This window comes from Musca domestica, unplaced genomic scaffold, assembly GCF_030504385.1.
Source record: "Musca domestica strain aabys unplaced genomic scaffold, Musca_domestica.polishedcontigs.V.1.1 24, whole genome shotgun sequence".
Lineage (NCBI taxonomy): Eukaryota > Metazoa > Arthropoda > Insecta > Diptera > Muscidae > Musca > Musca domestica.
Window position 1 is genome coordinate 4,540,382 of NW_026712272.1, and position 17,413 is coordinate 4,557,794.

General features: G+C 37.9%; 1 protein-coding gene across 5 annotated transcripts in view; it reads left to right on the plus strand.

Moving 5' to 3' along the window:
• Nucleotides 1–1,268: 1,268 nt before the first annotated feature.
• LOC101893926 (probable ubiquitin carboxyl-terminal hydrolase FAF) overlaps nt 1,269–17,413 on the plus strand; it is a 55,979-nt gene continuing 39,834 nt past the window's right edge. For 2 of the 5 annotated variants that reach the window (XM_059123357.1, XM_059123356.1), the window contains exons 1-2: nt 1,899–2,588; nt 14,775–15,736. In XM_059123357.1, coding sequence (XP_058979340.1) covers nt 15,318–15,736 — 419 coding nt within the window. In that variant the 5' untranslated portion in view covers nt 1,899–2,588; nt 14,775–15,317. Of the gene's footprint in view, nt 1,401–1,480; nt 1,813–1,898; nt 2,589–14,774; nt 15,737–17,413 lie in introns of those variants that run through there. The other 3 variants (XM_011294216.3, XM_011294218.3, XM_011294217.3) reach the window with 3 other exon arrangements.

Genomic DNA, 17,413 nt, shown 5'->3' on the forward strand with positions numbered 1-17,413 from the left:
TTAAAATATTTTCTGTACATGAAAGCTCACATGACTTAATGTTTTATTTTGAATTACAACAATATATTTTTAAATTTCATGCAAATATTTTTGACATTTCATATACAAAGTTTTAAAACTATTTTAAGATTTGATTTTATTTTCTTCCTGTTAATAAACCATATTTTCATATTCATTCAGAATTTTTGATACTCTGGCAAATAAAAGAAATCCGGTCCATAAATAGAAAATACAACTTGCGCGACTAAAAATGGTAATGGGTCATTAAGAAAGCTTCCTTAGAGCTTTAAGAAACTATGAAAAATTCATATAGAATTTTTAATATGCTACAATTGTTTTGTTTATTTTATATTTTTTTAACAAAATTCTCATAATGGGGAAAACAACAAAACATGAATGAAATGTTGGGGTTATCTTACATTTCTATTGCAACTGAATTTGAAATAATTCAAAATTATTTGTTTATATTCAAAACAATACACACATATAGTGTATATGTTTTGACAGAATAAGAACGCCAAAAGAAAAAAATGTATTTAGAAGGTAAAGTCAATTGTTTTGAAAATAAGTCATTTGACATCTCATTGTCAAAGTTTATATTTATACATCTATAGTATACGCAGAAATCTGTTTTTTTTTTTCAACGAAATTTGACAAGGAAATTACAGAAAGTGCAGAGATGGGAATACTTATTTGAAATGACTTTACCTTCTTAATTTTACCATGGGAAGTAGCTTTGTTCCACCTTTTGCAATTGTGCCAAGGTATTGCCATGGTAGAAGAATATAGGTAGACGCATCGACGCAGCTGCTGGGACAATGAACTGTCAAACCAATTTTGGAATTAAAAATGTTGAATGAAAAACTATTTAAATTTGTAAAAATTGTTGAAAAATGCATATCTTTACAACCCACGATTTGTGTCGTATAAGAAAACATATAAAAATCTACTTATATTTGAAAAGAAATTTAAAAATTTTTGACATATCAATGCTCCCAAGCGTTGATGCATCTACCTGTATTTTTCTACCATGGGTATTGCCTACCATTTGGCTAATAAAAATATTTGTTAAATGGAAATTTTGTTTTAACATTTTTACTCACAATCTGGTTCATATTATTTTATTGTGATAACAATTCATATATACAAAAACTGTCTTCATCAAATTGTAATCCGAAGCCAATATGGCAATATATACTAATCACGATATATTGTTATCCCGTCCTCTGCTAATCACGATAAATTAATAACACTCTTCGTTTTTTTTCCGCATTTAGTTATAATTTGCTGCGACTCTGAACTCTGTGTGATTTTGGAAAGAAAAACTCTCTGGTCGAGTTGAGTTAATTTTAATAATAGAAAAATAATTTATTAATACTGCATAAAAGTTATTTTCAAAGGTATCTATGGTATAATATAATTCCATATAATAAATTTCATATATGTAAAAAGTTATATGGAAAACGAATGATTTGTAAAGAAAAATTTGCTCTGCAAAAAATGTAATGAAAAAAATTTTGCAAGGAACACCGGAAAAAGTACGTCGGGAAAATAAATCGGAGCCTGTCAGAGTAAAATCGATAAAGGTGTTGTGGCCACCAACATCACCACACACAACTCACAAGGCGTTGTGAAAAGAAATTAAATTGTCTGTTTTAAATGTGTCTTCATTTTGTGAAATTAATAAAATAGAATTTAAAGTGAACAAATGTGGAGAGAATAAAATAATTTAGTATTTTTCCTGTTAACATGAAAACATATAAGTACATGAAAATTGAAAAATTGAAATGACAAAGGAAAAAAGTGAATGAAGTAAGCAGTGCAAAAAAAAGTCAAAAGAAAAGAGAAAAGGAAGAAAAGCAAGCTGATGTTATTGCGAAAGGTGTTTTTGGAAGTGGCAAATCTACCAAAAAATAATAAATTTCAGTAACGAAATATTAGAAAGTCTGGCTGGTAGCCATTTTGTTGCAAACCCGGTGTATTAACAAAAATAGGGAAATATGCATTTTTCGGGTTTGCAACTCACATAGATAAGTCCAATAGAATAAAATTAAAAATTTTTGTGCAAATGTAAATAACAAGAAGGAACAAAGTAGAAACAGCCAACAGCGAAAAAGAGTAACGAAAATATACTAAAAAACAAAATCTGAGAGAGCCTACCAGACACTTCTTCCGAGAGAGGGAGATAGAGAGAGAACCAAAACGAGTGAGAGCAATAATTCTTATTGGGCGGATGCAAAAAAAAAAAAAAAAAAAAAAAAAAAGAATGCCATGCACAATGAAAAAATAAGGAATTGGCGAAAAGAGAAATTGCATTAAATCAAAGAAACAAAAGAAAAAGCCGAGTAAAAAATGAAAGAAGAAAAATTGCAATTCGTTCGTTCGTCGTTGTATGGTGCTTAGAAGTTGTACGAAATTTTATCGGTTAAATATTTTGAAAAAATAAACAAATTACAATATATTGTACGCTGAGAAACGTAGTTAACAAAAAACCTATGAGAAAAACATAAAACAAACCCGGAAAGTAATAATTTTTATGGCAAAAAAAAAAACAAAAATTTGCAACGACGGCAGTGGTATTATACACGGTGTGTGTGCAAGTGTGTTTGTTCTAAAAATCGATAGTAATCGCTGTTGTTGTTTTCCTTGTGTTTCATTTCATTTTTGCAGCTGTGTGTATGAGATGATTTTGTTTCGTTCGCTGTGTGCGGTTGGTTGTGCGTTTTATTGTCGATATTCGCTTCATGACATTCGCCGCCGATGAAAGAAATAAAGAAAAGAAATATGCGAAATATAAATAATTTAATTATTAAACATAAAATACGTGAGAGAGAGAGAGAGAAAATAATTTATGGTGTCATAATTGCAAAAATAATGTCAAATCTTTAATGACGTTTGACGTTAAGCACACATTACCAACGTTGGACGTTCAGCGCCGGAGATGTTATTCTTTTTTCAAACAAGGGATTGATGACCCATCGTCAAAAATTAATACATACTTATAAAGTTAAAAAAAATATATAGACAACACACATGTCTAAAAACATATGTTTTTGTGCATGTAAATGTTGTGGTTATTGTATGAGTGGCTAGAAAAAAACTTTTAATTGTATCTTGAAGCTTTTTTTCGTGTTAAAGAAAAAAACGGAGTCTTAACCCCCACCTACTGTCAGTGCAAAGAACAAAAAGGTTGTTTATTTTATTTGCGAAAAAATCAGCTGATTGGCTCGGCTTGGCCATGCCCGTCTGTCTATATGTCCGTCTATTGCAATCACTTTTCACCCAATTTTAAAGATAAGGCGTTTAAAATATTGGAAGGCATTTTTATTATACCTAGAATATTTGGTATTTACATTGAAATATATCGTTTTGGTATAGCTTTCATGAACCGGTAATTTTTGCTATTTTCAAAGTTTCAGACCCAATTTAAAACCAAATCAGCATTAATTTGTCACTTTGGATTCACAGTCCAAATCCTCGCAAAAATTTAGTCGAATTTCATATTGATTCTGACTTTTTAACTTATCTTTCATTGGTTAACCGAGAGAACAATAGTACCAATGGGGTTTTCAATAAATCGCTTTAGATTTACAAATGTGTATATGTACCTAGGTATATTTTTGATAAGAGTCTTTGTTTGGCACAGTTCATTGGACAGCTAATCTTCAATAATCAGTTTAAAAAACTCTGACTTTTTTTTACAAATATTCAGATGTAGATATCTTTTACCCTGATTGCGGAAAAATATAAAATTGAAAAGTTTATACTAAACCGGAGTTATGCCAAAAAAAATGTTTATTATGCGTGAGAGATATGTGCCTTTCATCCAGACCTTTGGCCGGGGCTCAAAGCCGTCCGTCCATTAAATTCTTCAGAACATTACATGCCCTTAAAACGCATATCGTGATCAGAGTATAAAACTGAAGATTTAAAAAAAAAACGGACTGCATTCATAAGCCTAAGTTAAGCGTTAAAAACTGATCTCCATTGATCTCCGAAATAGACTTACGGGAAAATCTGAGTGTTGCTGAATTTTCCTCTTGTCGATAATCTGTCACCTATGCATTACTCAACAAGTAGATACGCGAGCACTCTGTTTCAGCAGAAGATGCATTTTCCGCAAAGAACTCAAACATTGACGATGTCGAGAACGAACAATGAGAAAGCTCTCTGGCCGGAATTCAGAGAGTTCACCAATCTTCGCTTCAGAGAACTGCCCTTTAGATGTTCAGCTAGTAGAAAGGATTTCCGAGACATCATCAAAGCTGCAGCTGGTTGAATGTCCGTAATAAGACGAAATTCCCCCAGCCGAGGCAGCGGGACTAGCAAATGAGCGTGATGATTTCCGTTGTTAGAGGAGCATATAAGGAAAAGGGTGGCTTGGGGCGTTCAATCAGTCAGACTGTCAATTTTTTTAAGAAATTAGGATGCACTGATGTGATCAAATTTCTCAGCAGAGGCAGCGGGACTAACAAAATGAGCGTGATAATCTCCGTCATTCCAAGTAGCTAGACCATATGAGCGTTGCAACATTGGAACCGATATGAGTAAGGTTAAATCGCTCTCAAGCCCTGGCTAAAAGGATGGTAGGACATGAATCACTTTTAAAAACGTAAAGGTGACTGATCCGAACAGGTGTGCTGGCCATTCTAATCACCATTTTGTCGAGTATCCCTTAAGGTTGACAAGGCGAAGAGTGTAGTACGAAGAGTACTCTCACTGAGGAGGTGTGAACGCAAATCGTACGTATAATTCCGGAACAAGAAGACCAAATGCCGAAGAGTGAACCTGGGAGTGTCCCAAGATCGGGTTATATCCCCGTATCTGTTTAACATCTACCTTTTCGGAATTCCTCGAACCCAAACGGTATTGCGATCCAAACTTACGCGTATTATTGGACGATCATGGCGTCGGATCTGGTCGTTGATCGAGCTTGGCGCCTCTTCCTCGTGAGAAATATGAAAATATCCACCACTAAGCACATGGTATGCGGAGATCAGAATACAGATGAATGTGAATGTCGAGGGAGATGTTACTCAGACCAAAAACTAGACCAAAATCCTAGGGGTCATATTCGACAAAATGTTTAGCGATAAATTGAAAAGTTGGAACAATATCCTCTGGGCACTAGCCGGCAGAATTTGTGGTGGTCTGTGGCATATCCAGATCTGCCAGAATGCTGCCCTAAGAACTACATGAGGAGGCGAAGGCCTGTGTTTAGCTATAGGGCCCCAGTGTAGAAAAATATTCAGATCTGCCAGAATGCTGTTCTAAGAACTACATGAGCAGGCAAAAATCCTTCCCGTACGTCAGCATAACCATATGCTTTCGTTGCTGTCTCTGTTTGGGTGCTATCGTGGGGTCATCCAAACCATCATATGGTGGATGAAACTCCACTACCCGGGCGTGTCAGGAATAACCTACACGATCTAGAGAGGATGCTCCAACGCTATAAGAGAGAGAGCATCTAAAAGTAGCATCCACACTGATGTAGTCACAGATTCCACTGAATGTAATGTAAATGTTTTCCTAGGAGTCAATCCCCCAACCATTGCAGGTGAAGAACGTCGGCTGCCCAGACAAACCAGGGTAGTTTTTCGTATAACTACGTTTAGAAGAATACAGTCATCTCAATTCGTATTGGACACGAATTGATGAAGATATGCGAAACGCCTGCCCGCCCAATACACTGCATCCCTTTAATTGACCTGCCAAACCTAAACTTCTCATTCCAGAAGATCTTCGGTTACAGCCTACGAAAGTAGCCGAATCTTTAGACCTAGACTTAGAACCGGATAAGCAGAAATCAAACTACTCATGTATAGTTGTCACAACAAGGAACAATCGGTATCAATTTAATCACTCCTTGACAGGACTCTGGAGGACAAAACAAGTAGAAACATGGCCCGATATGACTGCAATCTCCTCTTTATTTTTATGTATTCCAGCATAAAATTTGTCCTTTCCTTTGCAACTCCACTGCACTGCGATTTACTACAAATTTTGGAATTTGAAGAGAGAAATTCTAATGAGCTGACGTAGATTTCATTTTCCTTATTGTGTTAATTTCTAAAGTCTCCCATATTGTCACTTCCTCCCATCTAACTCACATCTGTAGCCTGTTGGATTTTCGATCCATGTCGGTTCAGTGAGTATTTCATTTCCATTGTGAAAGTTATTCATTCGGGTATTTATTCTTTTTGACACGTGACTGTATAACTCACTGACGACTTATCAACAATTCTTTACATATTTATAGATTGTTTCTAGTTTTTTTTTTAAATATATATATATTATGCATATTTTTTATGCGATTTCTCTTTGCGTGTCATTTGCACACACGCACACATTCAACCAACACATACATAGTTTGCAAAGGGTCAAAAGCCTGTTTGCTGGTGGCTAAACTATACAACCACCACAGCACCACCACCATCAGCAGCACTAATGGCAGCAGCAGCAGCATTGGACCGACCTCCCTCAACTTGAGTGTGGGATAGCAGAAGAAAAATAATGACATCACAGAATAAATTATAGCACAATAGCAACAAAGAGGAAAAACAAATAAAAATGCGAAAATAACAGAAAAAGAATTTAGAAAAAAAAAAAAAAAAACATTTACACACAACAAATGTTATAATTATTGAGAGATATACCGAAGGAAGTTTTGGGAAAAACTAATGGATTTGCCCCCAAATATTGGATAAAAAAATGGGTCATTGGTTTCATGTCTCTTGTTCGCATGAACTTTACGGGTAACATCTCATTACAGTTAATTCCAGGAGGAAGTGAGTGAGTGGTTCAAGGTTAGAACATTTCTGAATAGTCTTTCTATTGAAAGCAATGGATTTTGGATACGAAAGGGTCCTGAGCTGGTTGTTGTTGTTGTAGCAGTAGTACATGAATGTGTTTGCGTTCTGCTAATCTGGTTCCAGCTCCAGGGTTAGAAATACGGCTACTTTAATGGGCTGTAGCCAGAGATCTTCTGGAGTGAGATGGGTTGGTTTGGCTTTGCAATTAAAGAGGTGCAGCGTATTGTGTGGGCCTGTATCACACGCCGGGCAGGCGTCACGCACATTTTCATTAATTAGTGCCCAATACGAATTGAGACGACTACACCATCCTGAACGTAATTGCGCCAAACCTACCTGGTCTGTCTAGGCAACTGACGTTCTTCAGCTGCAATGGATGGGGGGTGGACTCCGAGTATGGCATTCATACTGTAATTATTAACTACCTCTGTGACTGCATCAGTATGAATGCTATTCAGACCCGCTTGATAGGCTTCATGATCTAGAGGCTCTCTCTTGTATCGCTGGACCTCTCTCTCTAGATCGTGCAGGTCCTTCCTGACACGCCTGTGTGTGGGAGTTCTATCCACCATATGGTGGTTAGGGTGACTCCCGCGATAACACCCTAGCAGGTACTGCAACGAAAGCATATGATTATGCTGACGTAAGGAAAGAACCTTCGTCTCCTCATGTAAGTGGTCCACAGGCGTCATGAGGAGGCACCCTGTTGCAGTTCTCAGGGCGGCATTCTGGCAGGTCTGAATACATTTCCACTGCGTTGCACTTGTATTCGCCGACCACACTGGAGCCGCATAGCTAACCACAGACCGACCTATCGCTTTATAAGAGGTCAACAAGGTTTCCTTATCCGCACCCCAAGTGCTGCCGGCTAGCGCCTTGAGGACCTTGTTCCTACTTTTCATTTTATCGCAAATAGCTGTGGCTTGCGCGGAAGACTTAAACATGCTATCGAATGTGACTCCAAGGATTTTGGGGTAGTTGGTGGTCGGAATTATATGCCCCTCGACCTGCACATTCAGCTGTGTTCTCATCTCCGCAGTCCATATGGTAAATAGTGTGGCCGTCGATTTAGTGGCGGATATTTTCATATTCCTCGCGTGGAAGAAGGCGGCAAGCTCCGCGAGATAGTTATTCACCCTGACACATATGTCATCAACTACAGGACCCGACGCCATGATCGTACAATCATCCGCATAAGTTACGATCTCGAAGCCGTCTGGAGGGCGCGGGATTCCGGAAAGGTAGAGGTTAAACAGTTCCGGAGATATCACCACACCTTGGGGAACTCCCTGTTTCACTCTACGAGGCTTGGACTTCTTATTCCGGAATTCTACGTACGACTGGCGTCCACACATATAGTTGACTATCCAACGTTTCAAACTTGGCCGGAGGGTAGTGTTCTCAACGTCCTCGAACAGCGTGGCATGGTTGACCGTATCAAAGGCCTTTGATAGGTCGAGAGCCACCACTACTGTTCTGTGGCACGGCCTGTTCTGGTTGAGTCGTCGACTGATATGTGTGGATATGGCGTGCAATGCTGTTGTAGTGCTATGTAGTGGACGGAAACCGTGTTGATGGTTAGCAACTGAATAGCTTTCTCTGATACTGGGGAGGAGTAAGGCCTCGAGAGTCTTTGCTACTGGCGAAAAAAGCGAAATTGGCCTGTATGATTCGCCTTTGCTGGCATCCTTGCCAGGCTTCAGTAGCGGGACCACCCTGCCCATTTTCCAGGCTTCGGGAACTATGTGGGTGGCTAACGACAAGTTAAGGACTACTCAACTCCCGGCGTATCCAGTTGCTTCAACATTACCATTGATATTCCGTCCGGGCCCAACGCTTTAGATGACTTAGCGTTTCGGATGACATTCGCAACATCACCCATCGTAAACTGTGGAGGTACATCCTCGGCGGGAAGAGCTCTTATACGGCGGGAAGAGCTCTTCGCCTCGCCCTATCACTCTCGGGGTGCTCGACAAATTGGCGGTTAAAACAGCCGGCGCACCTCTTCGGATCAGTCACAGTTACGTCGTTAAATGTGACTGCTGTCCTATCATCCTTTTTTCCAGGGTTCGAGAGTGACTTTACCGTTACTCACTGTTTACTCAAATCGGTTCCAATGTTGCAACACTTCAGATGGTCTAGTCACTTTTTCCGCTTATGCTCCTGTACCAACCGGTTGACTTCCACTGTCAGTTCACTGACTCTGGGATCAGTAGGGTTGGTACGTCGGAGCTCATCACGCTCATTCGCTAATCCCGCTGCCTCTGCTGGGAAATTTGGGAACGTAGAACAACTTCTGGTACCGCCCCCGTAATTGATCGACACTGAATAACCATAGCCCAGATAAATTGCGAAATAGGCCTCCGACTCTTTTCTAAGATCTGATGTGAAGATGGGAGATATCGGGCTACTCTTCTAGTATCTTCCCCACAACGGGTTTAAATTTTGAGAGGCCATAAAGTTCACAAAATGCGAAATAAGCATTCGACTCTTTCCTAACTCGGAACACCACAATATTTCTATCAACACATGATCTAGTGTGGAGATGGGAGATATTGGCCAAATCTTTTGGAACCTCTCCCCTAAAGGGATAAAAATAATTAATTGAATAACCAATGTGCTCATAAATTCCGAAAAAGGCATCCGATTCTTTTCAATGTACACAAATCCCACTATGTTTACCAAAACAAGATCCGGTACGAAGATGGGAGATATCGACCCATTCCTTCTAATATCTCTCCCACAAGGGTAAACATTTTTAATAACAAAAACGCTTATAAAACTCGAGATTAACATCTGATTCTTGCAAACTTGGGACATCACAATATTTGTTCAACTACAAGATATCGTGTGAAAATGGAAGGAAGGTACCTCCTCCACAATGAGGTCAGCATTGTGAACAACTGAAGCTTTTATAAAAACCGAAAGAACCATCCGATTCTTTTCAAACATTACAAATCCCAATATTTCTACCAACACAAGATCTGGTATGAAAATGAGACATATTGACCCAGTCCTTCTGATACCTCTCCCACAATAGATTCAACATTTTGAATAATTCAAAGGATCACAAAAAGCGACATAAGCATCCGATTATTTTCAGACTTTGAACATCACAATATTTCTTCAACCACAATATATCGTGTAAAAATGGTAGACATCGTCTCACTCCTTTGGGTACCTTCTCCATAATGGGTTCAACATTGCGAATAACTTAAGTTCGCATAAAACACAAAATAAGCATCTTTTTATTTTCAAACATCACAAATCCCAATATTTTTACTAACACAAGTTCTGGTATGAAGATGGTACACATCGGTCAACTCCTTCTGATACCTTCCCCGAAAATGGTTAACAATTTTAAATAACCAAAACGTGACGTGAGCATTCGATTCTTTTCAAATTTCACACTTTCCAATATTTCTTCTGGTGCGAAGATGGTAGATATTTACCCGCTCTTTCGAAATGTCCCCCACAAAGGGTCGATATTTTGAATAACCAAAATGCTCATAAAGTGCGGAATAATTATCAGATTCTCTGTAAATTTTAAACATCTGGTAAAGATTGAATGTATCGGCCCATCCCATCTGCACCCACCTGCATTTCTAAGCCCAGTCTTGCCTGGTCTGGAGGAGGAAGGATAATAAAAAGAGGCCCTAGTTTAACTCAAGTTTCAAGTTTACTTATGTCGTGACAATGGGGTTTCGTTCGGAAGGACTGCCATCTTTTTACACCCTACACCACATAGTGGTATGGGTATAATGTCTCTATGCATTTGTTTGTAACGTGGAGAGGAAAACTAGATAGACCCACAGTTACTTTTCAGAATCTTAATAGAATCACTTTCTGAGTCGATTTGTCCGTCCATCTGTCTGTCCATGTATTCTTGTGCAGGTCGCATTTGTATCCGATTAAGATGAAAATTTTCAAACAATATTTGTTTGGCCCTAGGACGAACCGCATTGAAATTGGTGAGAATCGGTTTGAAATTAAGATAAAGCTCCCATATATCTTCAACCGATTTCGGGTTAAATGTGCACTAAATGGCCAATATTAGTCCAAATGACTTGAATTTTGGCACATCCGGACGAATTTAGTCTAGAAGAAAGTAAATCAAATTTGGTGACAATCGGTTCAGATATAGCCATAGCTCCCAGGTATATGTTTCATCCGCTTTTGGTGTTTAGGTCCTTCACATTCGTAATATGCGCCGCACAAGGATGATATTTGGTTACAGATATCAGATACAGGCCAGAAATACCTCTGCCAAATGTTATCAAGATCGGTTCAGATTTGGATATAGCTCCCATATATATCCTCAGCCGATTTCGTGTTAATTGTGCACCAAATGACCAACATCACTCCAACTGACCTCAATTTTGGTACATTCGACCGAATTCCATCTAGAAGCAGGTATATCAAATTTTAAAATCGGTTCAGATATAGCTTTAGATCCCATACATATGTTTCATCTGCTTTGGTCGTTAGATCCCTCATATTTGTTAAAGGCATTCGACAACAATGATATTTGGTACCAAATATCTTATATAGCTCGGAAATAATTTTGCCAAATTTTATCGAGAAGGGTTAAATTTTGGATATAGCTCCCATATAAGCTCTTTAATCCGATTTCAGGTTTGTTGTGCAAATAATGGCTTATATCAGCCCGAATGGAGTGAATTTCGAGACGTACGTTTCCAAATGTTGGAACTCGGCTCCGATATATTTCTTTTAATATAATCCTTGTCGAAATGACATCATGCACGCACTCTACATCAATGCTATTTGGTATAAAAATAAAAATGTCTCCGTCAAATTTAGTGAAAACCGATTCAGAATTGGATATGCCTCCCATATATTAGTTCCCCCTGAAACCAAATAGTAACTGCTCTAAAGCCAAATGTTGATAGGTGGTATGATCTATTTCAAATAAATTCTTCTCTTACGGGAGCTCTACTAAATATGCATAGTGGTGTAGGGTATCATATAGTCGGCCCGCCCGACTTTTGTCTTTTTCTTACTGTTTTTTTTTTTTTTTTTGATTTAAGATTGGGTTATTGACCTCTTTGCAATATAATATGAGATTTTGGAGACTTTTTGGACAGTAAAATTGTGTAACCTCCCACAAGTCTACATGCTCAGTAAATTTCTTAGGTGATTTAGACCATATGATCCCATGATTTTGACCATATGGCAGTCGCCTAATTTATTTTTGCGATCAAAGCTTTAAATTAAATTCAGATCCATTTGGATTTCTGCATTGTGATCGCAGACGTCGAAGCTGTAGCAACGTAGGGTAGTATGTCTTTCGCCAGTTGCGACCACATATGTTGCTTTGGGATTTTTGTTAAATCTGATGGTCCTCGAAAAAAGACATTATTTCCAAGGCTCTAAGTGGACTTGAAGGGGCCTACTTTCAAAAATCCTGAAAAAACCTGATGATTCCTGAAAAAATCTGGAACTTTTTGAGTCTGGTTTTCTTGTATTTTTTTTTTTTTTTGTTTTAAATGTGATGTTCCTCAACAAAGACATCATTTCTAAGGTTCTAAGGGACCTTGAATATAGTTTTAAAAATCCAATTTAATTGACATGGATAGTCCCTGAAAAAATTCCCGAATTCTTGGTCTGGCGTTTCTTGAAAAAATATTTTTAAAAATCCACATTTATTGTCCTGACCCTCGAATCCTCGAAATATTAGCCTGGTATTTCAAGAACAAATATTTTTAAACATTTTTGGAAAATATATTCTCGAAAATCCACGTTTGTGGCCTTGACAATCCTTGGAAAATATATCCTCTAAAACCCATGTTTGTGGCCTTGACAATCCTTGAAAAATAATATTCTCTAAAATCCACGTTTGTGGCCTTGATAATCCTTGAAAAAGATATTCTCTAAAATCCACGTCTGTGGCCTTGACAGTCCTTGGAAAATATATTCTCTAAAACCCACGTTTGTGGCCTTGACAATCCTTGGAAAATATATTCTCTAAACCCCACGTTTGTGTCCTTAACAATCCTTGGAAAATATATTTTCTAAAATCCACGTTTGTCGTCTTGACAATCCTTGAAAAAAATATTCTCTAAAATCCACGTTTTTGGCCTTGACAATCCTTGAAAAAAATATTCTCTAAAATCCACATTTGTGGCCTTGACAATCCTTGAAAAAAGTATTCTCTAAAATCCACGTTTGTGGCCTTGACAATCCTTGAAAAATAATATTCTCTAAAATCCACGTTTGTGGCCTTGACAATCCTTGGAAAATATATTCTCTAAAATCCACGTTTGTGGCCTTGACAATCCTTGGAAAATATATTCTCTAAAACCCACGTTTGTGGCCTTGACAATCCTTGGAAAATATATTCTCTAAAATCCACATTTGTGGCCTTGACAGTCTTAAACATATTAAAAATCCAAATTTATTTGTTTGGTGAACCCTAAAAAACATATTTTTGAAAATATACGATTTGTGATCCGGAGGTCCCTGACAAAAATATTTTAAAAAATCCTCGTTTATGGCTCTAATGGCTCCTAATTTTTTATACCCTACACCACAAGGTGGTCAGGGTATTATGTCTTTGTGCATTTGTTTGTAACAGGCAAAAGGAAACGAGATAGACCCATAGTTCCTTTTGATGATCTGCATAGAATCACTTTCTGAGTTGATTTATGCATGTCAGTCCGTCTGTCCGTCCGTCCGTCTGTCCGTCCGTCCGTCTGTCCATGTATTCATGTGAACAAAATGCAGGTCGCATTTATTATTCAATTGGGATGAAATTTTTCAAACAAAATTTGATTGGCCCAAGGACGAACCCTATTGAAATTGGAGATAATCGGTAAAAATTTAGATATAGCTCCCATATATATCTTCGTCCGATTTGCCTTTTATTGTGCACCAAACGTGTAATATCAGCCCGAATTGTATGGAATTTTGCACATACAACCAAATTAGGCCTAAAAATAAGTATGCCAAATTTTATCGAAATCGGTTCAGATATAGCTATAGCTCCCATATATATTGTTCATCCGATTTGTTATTTTTGTCCTCCGCAGCCGTAATATGCACTCTGTAACAACAATATTTGGGGACATATATCAAATGCAGCTCAGAAATACCTTTGCTAAATTTTATCGAGATCGGTTCAGATTTGGATATAGCTCCCATATATAACTTCGTCCGATTTACCATTTATTGTGCACCAAACGTTTCATATTTGTCCAATTGGGATGGAATTTGGCACATACGACCGAATTTAGTCTAGAAGGTAGTATGCCAAATTTGGTGAAGATCGGTTCAGATATAGTTATAGCTCCCATATATATTGTTCATCCGATTTATTGCATTTGTTACCCACAGCCGTAATATGCACTCCGTAACAACGATATTCAGGGAAATATATCAAATACAGCTCAGAAATATTTTTGTCAAATTTTATCGAGATCGGTTCAGATTTGGATATAGTTCCCATATATATTTTTATCCGATTTCAAATTAATTTCGCACCAAATAGGCAATACAAGTCCGAATTTAAAAGATACAAATGCTTCGGCATATTTAGTCCTTTGAATTTTAAATTATAATTATAATCATAGCGTGTATAATTGAATTCTCCCATAAAAACTTTTAATTATTAAGTGGAGCTCAACTAAATTAGCAAAGTGGTGTAGGGTATCACAAAATCGGCCCCGCCCGACTTTAGGACTTTCTTTACTGGTTAAAACCAAATTTTGTGGCTCTTATTATCCCCGACAATTTCCTCGGTTCTTATTAATGACGCAAATCAGGGCTCGAGTAGACCCCACACTGGCTTTGGTGTTGTGTCCGATGATATACACTGGTATAACTTACTTCTACATTTAAGAAACCTATTATCCTTTTACCCATATATTATCCTTGATGATTCCAGTTGTTGTTTTTTTTATTTGTTAATTTAGTTTTTGTTTTTCTGTTTCCATTTTTTTGCAGTTTATGGATTTTTGGATTTGTCTTTTGCCAGTGGAATATGTAATAACGCTTGCTTAGGAACCCTTAGTTGTTCCTAAGGCAAACAACAGCAACAACAACAAGAATAAGAAGAGAAAATCACCCGGAGCATATAAGAGACATAAATTGAAACCCAGAAGAGGAAGAAGAAGAAGCAGCAGAAGAACATTTGAATTCTTGGAAAGCACATACACACACTCACACACAGAATACTTACAAATATATTGTCCTTTGTTCGTGGTAAAGTCGACAACAACAACAAAAAGTACCATTGTATATCATCACACATTTTGTTTGAACAGAAGACCAACAAACAGACACCAGAAGCAGCCAGACGCCGCTCGCTGTGTGTAGGAGAAACTAAAGTCTGTGTGATAGTCATCATCATCACGCCATCACCTTCATCATCCCATCCCGATTTGCCGCCACTGTGGTTTTCTTTTTCATCTCTAGTTGAAGCGGCAGCAGCAGTAAGGAACAGCAGCAGCAGCACCATCATCATCATCATCGCCCGGTACTGGCAGCATGAAGTTTGAGCCACGACGTGTCCGTGGTCAGTCATCACCATCAGGTAGCGGTAGTGGTGGCAGCGGTAATGATAATTCATCAACTACAAGCACTTCCTCAAATACAACCTCATCCTCTTCGACATTGGTGGGCGGCAGCAGCGGCGGCGGCGGTGGTGTGAGTAGTGGCAGTGGTGGTGGAGGTGGCACTGGCATTGGTGGTGGCGGCGGCGGTGGCGGTGGCGGTGGGGAATCCTCATCATCTTCGTTGTCGTCCTCAAATCTAAGTACCACAGCAACTACGCATAATCCTGCAGAACCAACTATTTCCTCGGCAAATCCCACCACCACCAGCACCATAATGAACAGCAGCAGTAACAACCTAACTACAGATTCCCAAACAGAAAATCCAGGCGCCTTAGTGTCGGACACAGCAGTGTAAGTAGTAGAAGAAAATCTATTTTTTTTATTACGTGTTTTATTTTTTTGTTTTGTTCTATTTTTTTTTTTTTTTTGCTTTCTTACATTTAAGTTTTCATATTTTGTTGTAAGTCATGTACATATGTATGTAGGAAAGCTTGTATGTATGCATGTATGTGTCTTGTTTAGAAGAAGACGACGACGACGACACACAAATCTAGTGTGGTAGAAAAGAATTGGTAATAGTTTTCGTTTGCATTGGCAGTTAGTTGTTTGGCTGGCGATTATTGTCCGGCCGGCATATTTTAAGAGCAAAAAAAAAAAAACAAAATGAGCAACTTTTTCGTTTTATTCGCTTTTTTTTGCTTCCTTTTGTTATTTTGTGGTCAATAGTTTGCGTGTCCCATTGCTGTTAACCCTTGCGATAAGTTGTTCCTTTACTTTTGTTTTGTCGTAACAGTAAATATGTATTTTTTGCCTAGAATTTGTAATAGGTTAGGGAGAGTTCCATATTGCCGTGTGGAGGAGCCACTCACACATAAGGTACCAATATGTGAACATTTGCCGGCAGTAAAGAATATAGACGATTTGCGGTATATGGAATTTTCTGTCAAAAAGAGTTGAAATAACTGCCAATGCACTGCTTCAATGAACTTTGGATTAGGGCGTCAGGGCAGTAGATTTTAAAAACATTTGTCCACATAACGAACTGGACTTATTTGCAGGCATGTAATTAAGGGTCCTAGTATGTTAGATTTTTTAACCAAAAATTGTGGGGTTGATCTTTTTGCGATCTTTTTGTCACCTGGAAATTATCCAAACGTTTTTGAAGGAAATTTCCGTTTTTTTTTTTCTTAGTCTTTCTAAACGACTGGATGATGGACTGGAGACAGGTCTTTACATTTTAATCCTTTATGGAATGGGAAATTATATAGAAAACGTTTCTTTACAAACTTACCGGATTATATTCAAGAAATCTCTAGTTTCATTGAGGTTTTGATTTTTTTTTTGAATAGTCGCCACCATTTTTGAAGAAATTTCCATTTTTATACCATACACCACAAGAATGGGCAGGGTATTATGTCTTTGTGTATTTGTTTGTAACAAGCAAAAAAGGAAACGAGATAGACACGTAGCTCCTTTTGATGATCGGTCTGCATAGAATAGCATACTGAGTTGATTTATGCATGTTCGTCCGTCCGTCCTTCCGTCTGTCCATGTTTTTTTTTTGTCAACAAAGTGCAGGTCGAATTTATTGCCTGATCCCGATGCAATTTTGCACAAATCATTTGCTTGACCCAAGGACGAACCTTATTGAAATTGAAGATAATCGGTCAAAATATAGATATAGCTCCCATATATATCTTCGTCCGATTTGCCTTTTATTATGCACCAAACGTGTAATTTCAGCCCAAATAGTGTGGAATAGTTGCACATACGCCCAAATCAGGCCTGGAAATAAGTATGCCAAATTTGATCGAAAACGGTTCAGATATAGCTATGGCTCCCACATATATTGTTCATCCGATTTGTTATTTCTGTCCTCCGCAGCCGTAATATGTACTCTGTAAATATTTTGGAGGGAAATATATTAAATGCAGGTCAGAAATACCTTTGCTAAATTTTATCGAGATCGGTTCAGATTTGGATATAGCTCCCATATATGTCTTCGTCCGATTTGCCTTTTATTATGCA